The sequence below is a fragment of the Pleurodeles waltl genome, chromosome 3_1 (genome assembly GCF_031143425.1).
Source record: "Pleurodeles waltl isolate 20211129_DDA chromosome 3_1, aPleWal1.hap1.20221129, whole genome shotgun sequence".
NCBI classification, from domain to species: Eukaryota; Metazoa; Chordata; class Amphibia; order Caudata; family Salamandridae; genus Pleurodeles; species Pleurodeles waltl.
This window is the reverse complement of record NC_090440.1, coordinates 1,929,336,922-1,929,353,419: the sequence shown is the minus strand read 5'-3', so window position 1 is coordinate 1,929,353,419 and position 16,498 is coordinate 1,929,336,922. Positions and strand designations below refer to the sequence as shown.

At 49.6% G+C, this 16,498-nt stretch overlaps 1 protein-coding gene across 4 annotated transcripts in view; it reads left to right on the top strand.

Annotated features, from left to right (window-relative positions):
• Window positions 1-16,498, top strand: part of PIGS (phosphatidylinositol glycan anchor biosynthesis class S) — a 150,441-nt gene that overhangs the window by 63,045 nt on the left and 70,898 nt on the right. For 2 of the 4 annotated variants that reach the window (XM_069226175.1, XM_069226174.1), the window contains exons 3-4: window positions 6,164-6,275; window positions 6,530-6,619. In XM_069226175.1, the coding sequence (XP_069082276.1) occupies window positions 6,164-6,275; window positions 6,530-6,619 (202 nt within the window). Of the gene's footprint in view, window positions 1-6,163; window positions 6,276-6,526; window positions 6,620-16,498 lie in introns of all 4 variants that reach the window. The other 2 variants (XM_069226173.1, XM_069226172.1) reach the window with 1 other exon arrangement.

Sequence of the window (16,498 nt, the reverse complement as noted above, 5' to 3'; positions counted from 1 at the left end):
CTCCCTACACCTGAGGACCCGCCACCGGCTCTCAGTCAAGAAACTCACTTTGAAGCTACTCACCCCCACGTACAAGGTCTCACACAATGTCGGACCAGCCTACCTGAATCACTGCGTCTCCTTTCACCCCCCCCCCCCCCCCCCCCCCCCCAGACCCCTCTGCTCCACATAGCCGGCCCTGGCCACCCACCCTCACTTTTGTAAAACAACTGACGGAGGACGACCCTTCACCTACATCGCAGCAAAGAGATGGAACAACCTCCCCCTGCACCTCAGACAAAGCCCATCACTCACCATCTTCAGGAAGAACCCCAAGATGTGGCTCTTCGGATGACGCCCCCAACCCTGCGGCGCCTTGAGACCATCAGGGGTGAGTAGCCGCGCTTTACAAAAACTGATTGATTGGCTGACAGGACTTAAAGAAGCTTGGGTGGCCGCGGCCTCCCATGATGACATTTCTCCAGCAGCAGACCCCGGCCCTTCGGAGTGGGTGGTGTTGAGGCCTCCACCCACAATGTGGCTTTCCAACGGGCTGTGGGGACTGCAGAATCACTGAGAGCCTGTCTGATCTGCCCTACGGTGCCACAGGCAGACTTTCAAGCTGTGAAGAGACCGTTTGCCCCTGGAGTGTCATTGCCACGCGGGACCAGAGGGCCTGAATCAGCCTGCTTCCGGAGGACAGGTGGTGCCATCGGGCAGCGTGGCCCTGGTAAGTAAACAGGGGCCCGGGGATGCTACAGAAGGGGAGTGACTTGTACTGGGCAAAGACCGGACACAACAAACACAGATGAGAGTGGATGAGTAGGCCCTGGGACACTGGGAAGTGAAGCGCATGAAGATCTGTGTGTGTGGTCCCGAGGCACCAAGACTACAGGTCACCCTGCTAGCAGCTGGAGGTGGGCACCGTCCTTCCTCCGAAACACAGGAGCGGCCCCTGGGCACATTTAAGCTGTTGACTGACTCGCCGCTATGGAGCCCCTGGTGAGTGCGAGCGGCCCTAGGAACAGACTAAATACGTCTTGCAGCCCTCCCACTCTAGGTGCTGTAACTGCATGTTTGATTCTCATTTTGAATGGCGCACAGGGGGGTCAACACAAGGCATTATAGGTTCCCTGGCAGTCCTCAGACCTGCTCTCAAGGCTCCCCACACACATTCTAACAATGCTCCGCCTTTGAGTCAAGTCTAGGGTGCGAACCCGCTCCCCCTACTGGTGTCAATTGGAGACCGACGTTTGGGCAACATACTACCCAGGTGAACTTAGTTGCTCGTCCACATCAGCTGCCCTTGATGGTAATTCACCCAAGAAGCCGAGCCTAGAAACAACGGCCACAGTTGGCTGTTGTGCACTGTGACATAAGGGACTCTTTAAGGACACCGGAGCCCCCACATAGGGGCCAGCTAACGACTGCCCTCTCCAGAAAGATAGCAAGCAATGGGACCCTCCCTTGGCCCCTGTGTACACAGAGCCCCCCTCAGGCCAGTGCTGGTGGCGAATCATGTTGAGAGGCCGGCGATGGGAAACCCGACAGGCCGCGGGGAGATATCCCCCAGGGGACTTCCCCCAGACAGGTGGCAGAGAGTGCCACAGCCACAGCCAGGCTCTCCCACTTTTCCTTACTCTTAAAGGGTAGCAGAAGAACACCGTTGAGTTGATGACGGGGGGACGAGATTCCCGGGTTACCCACTAGACTAAACTGGACAAATTTGCGCTACCTCATGAAGGCATAACTGGATCAAGTTTAGTGGAAGCAGCCGGCCCAGTTGGAAAGGAGTCAGATGAAAATGGGTCGCTCACTCTCAAAGACATTATGGTAGTGATCCAGGGGGTGTGAGCCTCATTGAAAACTAAAATAGATACGGTGTCCACGGAAGTCACACTGGTGCGGGCTGATCTCAGTCACATGAGTACACGCTTGAAAGAGGCAGAAGATTCCCTTGCAACCCTCCAGACTGAGTCAGTCACCTTGCGGTGTCAAGTCAAAGATCTGAGCATCACAACAGAGCTTATGAGGGTGAGACTGGAGGACAATGAGGGTCATTCACAAAGAAATTATATAAATATAAGCCTGGTTGGGGACCTGGAGAAGGCGAAGGGCCCACCAGCTGATCTCTTTGTAGAAGACCCCATCCTCAAGGGCCTCCACCCTCGTGGGCTTTCCGAATTCTTCTCAGTCGAGAAGGCTCACAGAATTCCAAACACTCGACCTAAATCAGGAGCACCATCCTGCACAATAATTGCCTGCATCTTTAATCTCAGAGGCTGTGATGTGTTCTTTCAAACAACACAAAGGGGGTCATTCTAACCCTGGCGGTAAAAACCGCCAGGGCGAATGACCGAGGTAGCACCGCCAACAGTCTGGCGGTGCACCGCTGGGCATTCTGACCGCGGCGGTTCAGCCGCGGCCAGAGATGGAAAGTCGGCGGTGTACCGCCGACTTTCCGCTGCCCGTGAGAATCCTCCATGGCGGCGGAGCGCGCTCCGCCGCCATGGGGATTCTGACACCCCCTACCGCCATCCTGTTCCTGGCGGTTCTCCCGCCGGGAACAGGATGGCGGTAGGGGGTGCCGCGGGGCCCCTGGGGGCCCCTGCAGTGCCCATGCCAATGGCATGGGCACTGCAGGGGCCCCCGTAAGAGGGCCCCAAAAGGAATTTCAGTGTCTGCCTAGCAGACACTGAAATTCGCGACGGGTGCAACTGCACCCGTTGCACCTTCCCACTCCGCCGGCTCAATTCTGAGCTGGCGTCCTCGTGGGAAGGGTGTTTCCCGCTGGGCTGGCGGGCGGACTTTCGGCGGTCGCCCGCCAGCCCAGTGGGAAACCCAGAATGACCGCCGCGGTCTTTTGACCGCGGTACGGTCTTCTGGCGGTTCCCGCTTGGCGGGTGGCTACCGCCGCCCGCCAAGCTCAGAATCACCCCCAAAGTGCCCCTCCAGTCAAATATGTTAATACTGTCATCAGCTTCTTCCCAGACTTCACACTTCCAGTGCAAAAACTCTGCCGTGGTTTTCTTGCAGTGAAGTGTGCTTTATGTGACCAGAGCTTCAGATACTCTATGCTATTCCCGGCACAGTTACAAGGAGTGGCAGAAGGGAAGACCTGGCACTTCACTACCCCTGAGGAGGCGTGGGACAGGCTGGAGGGCTGGAGACTGGCTGGAGGTGCACGACAAAAACGCCACTCCATGCGGCAATGGAAACTCACTGAAGCCAAGGAACTCTGTGATTACTCAATAGACAAGCTGCACAGGCCACGGTCACCAGAACAGCTTGCCTAGGGTGTGGAGCGCCAGCAAGAAAGACATGATGACTGGCCGGTTTGAATGGGATATGATGACTAGAAGAGGCATCAACCAGACAGTGACTCAGAAATAGGGACACTTCTCCCCCATTTTCCATAATCATCCCTCTGTTTAATTTCTTAGCATACGATGACGAACCAACTGCTGACACCAACATGGCTGCTTATGTACTGAATGCTGATGAAAGTCTCTTGGTAACATGTTGAAGCTCTGACAGGGGATTGGTGGACATGAGCTGTTGATAGCTGTCATAGCGACCCTTGTTTTAGTCCTAGTTGGGGATGACAGGCACTCTGCTATGTAGGGGGGAGGGCATGTCTGAGTCTGCTATGCGGAGAGGCAAGGTGGGGGTGCAGTTTAGGGGCCTTGTTTATAGTTTTGTTTTGTTACACAAGGTACAGCACTATTGTGTTTCTTTTGAGCAGACAACAAAGACATGCGCACTCACACTTACAAATTCCCTCAGGGAGTGAGGACGGATGGCAGACTGATCAGCCAGGCGAAAACCCCTAAGTATACACACATATAGGTGACCCTTCCAATAAGTCCAACATAAAACTCCTCTCCTGGAAGGTTAATGGCCTAAGAGATAAAATATAACAAGTAGTACAGGTAGTGATGTAATGCAATAAATGCCGGTCACCCAATATTGTTCTCCTCCAGGAAACTCACATGATAGGTAGCACATACCATGCCCTAGAAAGATGGGAATCCAAGATGGCCGTACATGCAGGATACACTACTGGTCCCGGCGGGTGGGGATCTTTATTCGTACGTCGCTCCAGCTAATTATTCGTTGGACATGGCCAGATACCTAGTGTTCTCTGGGAGGGTGTCACAATCAATGTATGTTCTGCTTATGTCCCCCCTCACCTTCATGACTTGCTGTTGCCTGACCTAAGCATCCTACTGCTTGCAATGCAAGAGGGCAAACTACTTTTGTGATCACTTCCCCACCCACCCCAGCCCGGTTGGCTCCTGCTGTTGACTACTGCCAGATTTTCTTTCTGCCTTGGGCCTAACAGACCTTTGGCGTGCAATAAACCCAACACACAAAACTGTACTTTCCACTCCGGGGCACACAAGAACCTCTCCCAAATTGACCATCATCTTACCCTCACACAGCACCTTCATCACTGCTCAGACATCCAATATCTGGCCAGAGGAATATCAGACCACCCTCTGACTTGGGCAGCCTTTGGACTCCACAGAGAGCCGATACGATGTACCATTTTACTCTGCCCCTGGCACTTTAAGATACCGCTTATTAAAAAGGGTATTATTGATGCCACAGATCAGTACTTCACTGAGAATGAGGCACTGTGGGATGCATATAAACAGTTATTAGAGGGCAAGGTCACTCACTGATAATGGTACACCACAAGACAAACTGACTAAAATGGAGGCCCTCGAAAAAGAGTTGCAAGAAATGGAAAAAAGATCTTGTGCAAAACAGCCCGACTGAAGCCCAGCATGCCCTACACTTAAAACAACAGCAATGTAGAGGTAAGGCTAATGACGCCACTAAAGTGAGCCATAGAGCAACACTTCATCTACAAGGTGGGCAGTGAAGCGGGCAATCTCCTGGCCTGGCTGGACAAGAGGGGGGGATGGGTTGCTGGGTGCTGGAGGTGTGGACTGGCTCTGGAACACTGGTAAAGGACCCGCTGGGGATAGCTGACACTTTTGGCAATTTGTACGCCCAGATCTAGTCCCCGATGCCCACCGACACAGTGGAAGACTCAAGGGAGCTCCGGGCTGACCTCCGCCTTCCAATTCTTGAGTAGTCCAACAGGGTTTTCCAAGTTGAAGAAGTGACGGAAACAGAGATAAGCTATCTGACGTCTTAATTCGGACAAGGCCATTGCCCCCAGTGGAGTGCCAATCGAGCTGTACAAGATGCTGGCCTCCAAGCTTGTTCCCCGCCTGCAGCACGTTTGAGGTGAGTCAGCGTATCTGTTCACTGCCTAGAGATTAGCGTCTGGCCACCATAGTGGTCATTCCTAAAGAAGGGAAGCGACCTGATGATTGCGCCTCATACCGACCTATATCTCTCCTCAATGTAGAGGTTAAAATCCTAACAAAGGTGTTGGCTTCCTGTCTGCTCAAAGTTGTCTCAGCATTGGTCAGGGTGGATAAATCGGGCTTTATGCCGTGCCAAAATAGCACTCTCAATCTTCAGCGTCTCCAAGGGGTGCTGTGCCAGTCCTGTACCCTGGTACTTTCTCTTGATGCAAAAATGGCTTTTGGCCCAGTGGAATGGCTCTATGTGTTTGAGGTCCTAGCAAAACTGGGATTTGGCCTGTGCTTCTTCAGCTGGGTAAAATTGCTTTTTACAGGTCCATTGGAGCAGGTGAAGGTCAATGGACGACTGGTGTGTGCCCCCAAAGGTGTGGCACTCGCCTATGTCAGTGCTGTGCCCTTGTGGACCCTGTATTCTTAAGTGATGTGCATAGGTAGTTCCTCTATGCCTCAATATGGTTGCTCTCCTCAGTCTTGTGTACCTCAGTGCCCCACTTTCATAGTTACTGTGTATCTCAGTGGCATGCTGTTTTGTTTCCTGGGGTTATGTTCATGTGTTAATGTTCATGCTTTTGATTTATGGTTGAATGTTGTGCTCTCATGGTGCGTGCATGTTTCAATGCTATGTTCCTGTGTATGCTCTGTTCCTCAGTATTGGACTCTTCCGTAAATTGATGCCTCAGTGGTGGGCTGTTCCATTCATATGTGCTGTACTGTTTCCAGTGTAGCTAATTGCTGCACTCCTATGGTTACTAATTGTTTCAGTGCTATGCTCTCCGGATTTTTGTGTTATTCATTGCTGTGCCCTTGTTGTTCCTTAGTACACTTTGTTCCTTTTACAGCTCCTTCTGACTGTTCCAGTTGAAATTGTTTTTGCTAAAGGTGTCCTGAGCGTGGAGCAGTTAAGGAAGATGCCATCGTCTGATGTCCTGGACAGGTCCTCCAAGTTAAACTGTAGGTTTTCCCCTAGAAAAATATATTTGACTGAAAATGTTTTAAAACTTTTTTTTGTCAGATGCTGCTTACTTATTTTAGATTGTCATGAAACACATTATGAAAGGGTCTAGGCACTTTTGTTCATGTGCGTTGTTTTGATTGTCAAAATGAAGGTGTGTAGAGGGAAGGCATTTCTCTTTTCCTGCCAATTAGTTTTTGAATGCCATTGTAACACAAGTGATAACTGACAATTAACCTTATTTTTTCAGTAGCAAAGACCACATACTTGCGGAGGTATGAGATCAAATATAGAAGAGCCACACCACAGGAAGAGGAGGCACTTGGGGGGCCAAGTCTGCAAGGTAAGAAGGCAGACTCTGCTAACAGCACCCACATGACACAAGTACCACCAATGCCTCTTTTGTAGCAAATAGGCTTGTTAGCCACTTTGCCTATTCTCTGACTAGGAGCTAAAGCAGAGCATCAATTATAATGTGCTCTTCTGTGCTTTGGCATGGGGGCTCAATCATAGGGGGCAGTATAATCTGCTTAACACACAGGTAAATATGTGGCCAAGATGGCAGCCAAGTAAGTCGCTCAGCTCCATGCCTTTCACCCCTGATATGTATCCTGATCCTTGGTTGCCAGGACTTCCCCTCACCTGCACCTCTCTCTGGAGACCCAAGAGAGATGAAGATGAGAGTTCTTGGCCCCTTCCAGGGAGCGACAAGCGGCCATCGGGCTCCGAGAGGCAGTAGCTGGGTCCAGCCTCAGAGGTTCCACCGGCCTGAGAGCAGGTGCAAGCGACATGAGGCTGGGCAGAGTAAGTGGGGTTGCTAGTCGCTCCACCCACATCTGTCTGCAGCCCTTCCGTCTCATCCCTGCATAATGGATGCATCGCAGCCGATTGAGCTGATCTGAGGGAGGACGGTGAGGCTCTGGTGTGACTTCTGGCTGTAAGCTATTCCCGCCCCATGAGAAAGTGGGAGTGCCGTCAGCCCTGACCTGATACCACGGGGTTGCTATGAGATCTGCAACTGCATCAACAACCAGCGAACTGTGCTGTGTGTGGGGCCAAGCTTCCTCCATAAGGAGAGTGACCTACCTCCTTCCCCTGCTACAAGTTCGTTGAGACAACTACTGGGACCTGGGAGAAGAGACATAGGGGCCCCATCAGAAAATGGGGCATAACCACTGCCCCTTTGCCCCTGACTTTTCCTGTGGCCAGAGGAGTGAGTATGCAAACCCTCCATTAGTGAAAGCGCACAGCTCGGCAGCAAGGAGTGGGCTTGTAGGAGGCTGGACTGGCTTGTAGTGAGTACCAAGGGGTACTTACACCTTGCACCAGGCCCAGTTATCCTTTATTAGTGTATAGGGTGTCTAGCAGCTTAGGCTGATAGATAATGGTAGCTTAGCAGAGCAGCTTAGGCTGAACTAGGAGACGAGTGAAGCTCCTACAGTACCACTAGTGTCATATGCACAATATCATAAGAAAACACAATACACAGATATACTAAAAATAAAGGTACTTTATTTTTATGACAATATGCCAAAAGTATCTCAGTGAGTACCCTCAGTATGAGGATAGTAAATATACACAAGATATATGTACACAATACCAAAATATGCAGTAATAGTATTAGAAAACAGTGCAAACAATGTATAGTTACAATAGGATGCAATGGGGACACATAGGCATAGGGGCAACACAAACCATATACTCCAAAAGTGGAATGCGAACCACGAATGGACCCCAAACCTATGTGACCTTGTAGAGGGTCGCTGGGACTGTAAGAAAACAGTTAGGGTTAGAAAAATAGCCCACCCCAAGACCCTGAAAAGTGAGTGCAAAGTGCACTAAAGTTCCCCAAAGGACATAGAAGTCGTAATAGGGGAATTCTGCAGGAAAGACACAAATCAGCAATGCAACAATGATGGATTTCCAAACGAGGGTACCTGTGGAACAAGGGGACCAAGTCCAAAAGTCACAAGCAAGTCGGAGATGGGCAGATGCCCAGGAAATGCCAGCTGTGGGTGCGAAGAAGCTGCTACTGGACAGTAGAATCTGAAGATTCTGCAGGAACGACAAGGGCTAGGAACTTCCCCTTTGGAGGACGGATCCCTCACGCCGTGGAGAGTCGTGCAGAAGTGTTTTCCTGAAGAAAGACCGCCAACAAGCCTTGCTAGCTGCAAATCGTGCGGTTAGGGTTTTTGGATGCTGCTGTGGCCCAGGAGGGACCAGGATGTCGCCAATTGCGTCTGGGGACAGAGGGGGCGTCGAGCAAGACAAGGAGCCCTCTCAGAAGCAGGCAGCACCCGCAGAAGTGCCGGAACAGGCACTACGAAGTGGAGTGAAACGGTGCTCACCCGAAGTTGCACAAAGGAGTCCCACGCCGCCGGAGGACAACTTAGGAGGTCGTGCAATGCAGGTTAGAGTGCCGTGGACCCAGGCTGGACTGTGCACAAAGGATTTCCGCCGGAAGTGCACGGAGGCCGGAGTAGCTGCAAAAGTCGCGGTTCCCAGAAATGCAGTCTGGCGTGGGGAGGCAAGGACTTACCTCCACCAAACTTGGACTGAAGAGTCACTGGACTGTGGGAGTCACTTGGACAGAGTTGCTGGATTCAAGGGACCTCGCTCGACGTGCTGAGAGGAGACCCAGGGTACCGGTGATGCAGTTCTTTGGTGCCTGCGGTTGCAGGGGGACGATTCCGTCGGCCCACGGGAGATTTCTTCGGAGCTTCTAGTGCAGAGAGGAGGCAGACTACCCCCACAGCATGCACCACCAGGAAAACAGTCGTGAAGGCGGCAGGATCAGCGTTACAGAGTTGCAGTAGTCGTCTTCGCTACTTTGTTGCAGTTTTGCAGGCTTCCAGCGCGGTCAGCAGTCGATTCCTTGGCAGAAGGTGAAGAGAGAGATGCAGAGGAACTCGGATGAGCTCTTGCATTCGTTATCTAAGGAAATCCCCAAAGCAGAGACCCTAAATAGCCAGAAAAGAGGGTTTGGCTACTTGGGAGAGAAAATAGGCTAGCAACACCTGAAGGAGCCTATCGGAAGGAGTCTCTGACGTCACCTGCTGGCCCTGGCCACTCAGAGCAGTCCAGTGTGCCAGCAGCACCTCTGTTTCCAAGATGGCAGAGGTCTGGAGCACACTGGAGGAGCTCTGGGCACCTCCCAGGGGAGGTGCAGGTCAGGGGAGTGGTCACTCCCCTTCCCTTTGTCCAGTTTCGCGCCAGAGCAGGGCTGAGGGGTCCCTGAACCGGTGTAGACTGGCTTATGCAGAAATGTGTGCACCATGTGTGCCCATGAAAGCATTTCCAGAGGCTGGGGGAGGCTACTCCTCCCCTGCCTTCACACCATTTTCCAAAGGGAGAGGGTGTAACGCCCTCTCTCAGAGGAAGTCCTTTGTTCTGCCATCCTGGGCCAGGCCTGGCTGGACCCCAGGAGGGCAGAAGCCTGTCTGAGGGGTTGGCAACAGCAGCAGCTGCAGTGAAACCCCGGGAAAGGCAGTTTGGCAGTGCCAGGGTCTGTGCTAGAGACCCGTGGGATCATGGGATTGCACCAACAATGCCAGGATGGCATAGAGGGGGCAATTCCATGATCTTAGACATGTTACATGGCCATATTCGGAGTTACCATTGTGAAGCTACACATAGGTAGTGACCTATATGTAGTGCACGCGTGTAATGGTGTCCCCGCGCTCACAAAGTCCGGGGAATTGGCCCTGAACAATGTGGGGGCACCTTGGCTAGTGCCAGGGTGCCCACACACTAAGTAACTTAGCACCCAACCTTTACCAGGTAAAGGTTAGACATATAGGTGACTTATAAGTTACTTAAGTGCAGTGAAAAATGGCTGTGAAATAACGTGGACGTTATTTCACTCAGGCTGCAGTGGCAGGCCTGTGTAAGAATTGTCAGAGCTCCCTATGGGTGGCAAAAGAAATGCTGCAGCCCATAGGGATCTCCTGGAACCCCAATACCCTGGGTACCTCAGTACCATATACTAGGGAATTATAAGGGTGTTCCAGTAAGCCAATGTAAATTGGTAAAATTGGTCACTAGCCTGTTAGTGACAATTTGAAAGAAATGAGAGAGCATAACCACTGAGGTTCTGATTAGCAGAGCCTCAGTGAGACAGTTAGTCATAACACAGGTAACACATTCAGGCACACTTATGAGCACTGGGGCCCTGGCTGGCAGGGTCCCAGTGACACATACAACTAAAACAACATATATACAGTGAAAAATGGGGGTAACATGCCAGTCAAGATGGTACTTTCCTACAGGGTTCCACAAGGAAATTGCCTTTTGACTTGCGGTAATCCCGCCAGACATTGAATACCTCTGGAGGGTCACTTTCTAACGTCATCCCTCATCCAAGAGATTAACTTCAATACCCGACCTGGATGTACCACCACTTACAGCCCCACCACTTACAGCACTTACAGCCCCACCACTTACAGCCCCATCTTGTGCCTCCATTGCCTACACCATGGTGAAATTGAGGGGCCCGAAAACTGGGGTCAAGGCACACTACCTGACAATGGAGCAGGGAAGCAGGACCCCAATCCAAGGATACCCACCGCCCCGAGGCTGCAATGCAGGTATGCACCACCAACCTAGAGGATATGTTAAGGGTCATTCAGGAAGTAAAGTCCAGTGTGGAGTCTAAACTGGATGCAGTTGGGATCGAGATGAGGCTTTTGAGGACAGACCATGGTCAACTCATGGAACTGTTGGAGACTAATAAGTTGACACTGGCGACACTCCGTCACTCAGTGCGGGACATGCAATCCTACATCAAAGATCTCCAAAAGGAAGTTTTCTTTTTTAAACTGAAGGTGGATGACACTGAATGTCGGTCCCATAGGAACAATGTGTGCATTGTGTGCCTACTGGAATGGGTCAGAGGCCCCATTATGGAACTTTACCTTGAGACGTGACGGACATGGTGCTGCCCGGAAAACAATGGTGCTTCTTTTCAGTGGAACAGGAACGCGCACATACAGTACCAAGCTGAAAACCGTCCATGGGGGCGCGTCCCAGACCGGGGGTGGAGAGACTTTTCAAGTTCTGGAACAGAGACCACATCCTACAGACATTCAGAACACAGGTGGTTGAGAACAGTAAAGTGATCATTTATCCGGATTACATGACTGACCCAACAACAAAGGGGTTTGTTCTGAGATATTAAACCGCACCTCAGAGGACTCAACATAATGTATGCTTTAATGTTCGCAGCCAAGCTTTGGGTCATGGATGGTGGGGGGGTTAGAAGTACACTTATTTGAAACTCCACAAATGGGGCACCCATGGTCAGGAACCACAGTGACCCTGCTGATCGATGGCAGAACTGTACACACAAGAATAACACCATAGGTGACTGTGGAATTGTCTGACCTAGGAACAGGCTACGAAAGAGCGAGCCACGAGAAATGAAGAGATCGAACGTTACACCAGCCCCAGAACACCAACATCCGGAGACAAACACGTCTCACATAATGACATAGACAATGCTGATCTGTAAGAGGCTATATCAGCCCTGCGGTGGGGCCCTTTGCTGACACACATGACAGCAGACTTAAGTGGGTGGCTGATGGAGATCTACGTATCATTTGCTGTTGTGATACATTGACCCAGCTTGGAGCGGATTGCAGGACCAAAAGAATTATTGAATGGGAGTGTTGGGTGGGTAAAGGTGGGTGAGGCCAGGGATGGAATATGGGCAGTGGAGGGGGTCCAGGGCTGAGTACTGGGAGCAGAGTATATAGCCCTGTTACACCACTGACTACCGAACAGACAAGTTAAATGGGCACCATTTATAGGTGCCAGTGTTGTGGCGAGGTAGGTTCCGGGTCCTTGGCTAGGGAGGGATAGTAGTGGCTCTTCATATGACTCACTCTCTATTACCTTTCAGCATTACAACTAGGGAATTTAATTGTTGTTTTTTTTGTTTTTGTTTTTTAGTATTTTACTTTTGTATATTGGAATATGATTGTCTGATAGGGGGAGTGTTATGTGTGTGTGGACGTTTGATGTTGCTTATGTGGACATCTGATAGGTTTCTTGGATTTATATGGACTTTTGATGGCGAGTGCCACCACCTTCCTGCTGTCCCTACATTTTGTTTCTCCCTGACCCACCTCTGTCAACCCTCTGTGCCCTTGCACCTCCTACACCACCCCTGTGTGCCTCCATATCCCATACATCACCTCTCTGTGCTCGCATCCCGCTGCAGCCTTTATGTGAGGTCTTGCCCCACTGCAGCCCTGTGCTGCCCTGACCAACCTGGTACCTTTTTATGTTCCCTCTGCCCACCTCCATAACTTCTTATTGCCTCCTATCCCTTTGCATCCCCGGTATGTACCCCGACCCACTGTCACATCATTGCTGGTCTTTCCCGCCCCTCGTTCCCCTCTGTCACTTTTGCACTCCTTCTTCCTCTTTGTTTGCTGCGTTGTGTTGCCCCTATTGGTTCTGACCCACACACCTGTTGTCACTGTGTGCCCGACAACCCCTCCATGTGTTCAAGCCCTCAATAGTCCCTCTGAGTGTCATTGCTACCCTTGTATCAGTGTGTGCCCCCATGCTCTGTCATGGCAGCCACTGTGCCCAAGCTTATGTATCACTGGTAAAGTCAATAGGTCAGGCTTGTGAATAAAATGTAATTTAGGCCTATTCATTTTACCAGTGCCTCACCCTTGGGCAAGACGAGAGGGCAAGCGTTAAATTTGCTCTTTTCCCATGAACAAGGTGAAGGGAGTGATAGAGAGACATAGGTGGTCATTTTGAACATGGCGGGCCACACCGCCACATTAAGAACACCTTGAGGACCGCCATCGGCAGCCTGGCGGTGGTCGGAATCATTATCTGACAGGGCAGCGGTGCTGACCCTCAGATATTGATCCCTAATCCTCCAGCCGTTCCCTGGTGGGTAAACCCGCCAGGGAAAGGCTGGCGGAGGGGGTGCCCCTGCACTGACCATGCACTGCAGCTGCACCCGCCGCACAGAGGCATTGGCGGCAGCTCCATGTGGAGCCGCCGTAAATGTCCCGACCAGGCATTCCTCTGGGCGGCCGGGCGGAAACAATGTTTCCACCTGCCGGGCCAGAGGAATGTTCCTAAAAATAATCCGGGATCCGGGGACGCTGGCGGTCTGTGTTTTGACCACCAACATGAACACGGCGGTTTCGATCGCCGTGTTCATTATGAGGGCCATACACTCCTACCCCCCCTTACCCTTGAGCAAGACAAGGAGAGATAATTTATCAACCTACTACTTGCCTTTGTGTGAGTGGGAAGCGGGCCATTCCCCTGCTCGCCATTGGGTAAGGTAAAGGGGGATTAATATACACCACCTCCACATTGCGAACATTGTGAGGAAAAACTTGTGAGTTTCCAGTGCGCAGTGATGTGCATGTCCACTGTGGCCTTGTTTGTCTGCACCTGCCCTGTTGAGAACACACCAACATTTTAAATAATATACATGTTTTGTCATGCACACCAGGCATTCCGATTTTGCCTGTCTCTAAAATATCTGAAACAAGAAACGGTACTGAATGATCAAAAGGCCGCTGTGCCATAAAGAATTGATGACTATCAGTCCTGCGTTTTCTATGTCATTCACACACACATTTCCATTAGAAAATCCCATTTTATTGGTGACTGTAACCATACTTATAATCTTTTTGCCAATTGCCCCAGGTGCACCAAATTTGACACACTCAGATACCTTTGAAATACATTTTTCTTCAAGTCTGGATTGGATATCTATGAAATGTCAAACTTCACCTCTGAAATGTCCTGAGAAGGCTTGATAGACTTAGTGATAGAGAAAAGAAGAGGTAGAAACACAGGAAATGGACTGTTGTAATCCAGTGGAACCCCCTGACCCCTCCACTAGAACTCCTCAGATAATCTGTCACCATGATCACCACCATTACCCTAACTTCAATTCACTATTCCCTCTCCCTACTCACTCTTTGATACCAAGAGAGGTTGTGCAAAATATACAAAACTGACCACCAGGGAGGAGTCTACTAAAGAAAACATGCATTTTAAAATCCAGCTGTCGGGAAGGCGAAACAGTTACAGCAAACCTTTATACCAATTGCAGGGTCCAGTTAATGTGAGAGGTTGTAATATGTGTACATTTGTTAGGCCAAGTGGCAGAGGATCAACATGCATTGGTAAGCTGGGCTGATAGTAAGAGAAGGTGATGGAACAGTGCCCAGGATGTAGTAGAAACAATAAAGGTAGACTGATGCAATGATTCTTCATTTGTATTGAAGCTGTGTACAAAAGTACATTTTATATATACACATGCCTCTGTCCGTTTTTTTTCTAACATCTGCAGATTATGTAACTGATAACGAATTATGTGGCAATTTGGCAGATCCATAATTATGCAACAACTGCCACAGTCGCACAATCGCATAATTGCAGTGGCCCTGCCTGCATGCAATGTCCCTCTCTGAACAGATGTTTATTTAAATAAGTATTCATCTAAACTGCACCAGAGATGTGAAGCAAAAAATTTACACCAGACCACGATGACCATTCCCAGTGAAGTGTTGTTGTTGTTCATATGGCCTTATGGGACATAGTATTTTTTGTGCGGAGGTAGGAGATTTGCAGTGGATCAACGTGAAAAGGTCCTAGTCAGTGTATATTAAATGAACTACCATTGTATTTGTAGAAATACAAGGTGCAAAATAGACTTCTCAATATGCTGGTCAAACGACACATCTCACATAGTTGTACATTTTGGAAACCTGGATATATGATGGAAGCACAAGACCCCAATTAGGAGATAAAATGACCTGTGCTGGTGGGCTTTGTTCCCACAATCAAGCATGGTTTAGCCTGGGTTGAGGAGACAGCACCCACCATGACTGAGGAAGGGAATACACATTAGGTGTCCCTCTGACAGATACGTTGACATGAAGCACCTCTAGTGGTCTTATGATACTACTCATCTAAGTCTGGGGAAAAACAGGCTGGTCCAAGTAACATATCTTTTCCAGCTATGGAAGACGCTTTCATTATGAAAACTACCAGCCGAAGCCTTTAACATTCTATCTACTTGTTTGATACTTATTGGAAACTCACTGAGTGATAGCTAGAAAAAGCGAATCTGTATTTACATTTCTAAACAGTTATTTTACTATAAATGATCTGTAACACACGTAGTTCCAGAATGGTAAGTTGCAGGTAAGTAACTAATGTCTTCTCCAGCCTTGGATGTTTTATATATTCACATGCTTGAATCAGAATAGTAAGCAGTACATATCAGTTATAAAAAAGCGTGATGCAGGCTAACCTTTACTAAAACTGGTTGCAGGGGACTGCCTGTCCCTCTACTGAGTCAGCTTCTGTGTTCATATCCAGGCAGTAGTGTGCCGTAAAAGGGTCCCTGCCCTTCGAGGTAGCTGTATAGGAGATGATTTGTGAAGCCACACCAGCGTAGAGTGCAGTCGTTGCAGCGATGCTCCTGGTGGAATATACCCTCACTCTTCTCTGAAAAGGATGCTCTGCTTTGCTGTCACAGAAGATGTTGCAGTCAAACACACTATCCCCTGTCTGGACAGGGGTTGGCCCCTTCCTTTCTGGACGAAGAATGCAAACAGTTGGTCCGAACAACATATGTCCTTTGTTTTTTCCATGTAAAACCTAATGCATCTGTGTACAACTAACGAGTGCAGTGATCTTTCTGCTGACATATGGACTAATGGAAAAGGTATAGTGGACTAAATGGCATCTTCTAAGACATAAAGAGTATAGGGGAGGGTATGTGCCCCACTTAATTTCTCCTGTGGATTCCCTAATGCCTTTTTTCTAGTCTAAGTTAACATAAGTGTATCAGAATAGGGTTTTCACCAGTACTTCTTATTCTCCACATGTCCTCCCAGTTTTCTGTCAATGCAGTTTACTATTGTCTTAACAGTTATTAGGCCATTCATTCTAAATTGCTGGTTTTACTGCAACACCATCTCCTGATAGATCTTTCTTGTTGCTTGTATTATTAGTTTGGAGTTATAACTGTTTTTGAATTTTGACAAGCACTGCTTAAAAACCTATCACTCTTTCCCATTATCTGCAGGTATGCTCTGAACCCTGCTCTTTGCCATTTTTACTGTCCGTGCCCCCAGTCACTAGCAGTGTTCCTTCTATCACTCCTTTCCATTTAACTCTTATTCTCAATTTCTCCCTCTTCCATTCTTTATCCTACTTCATTTTC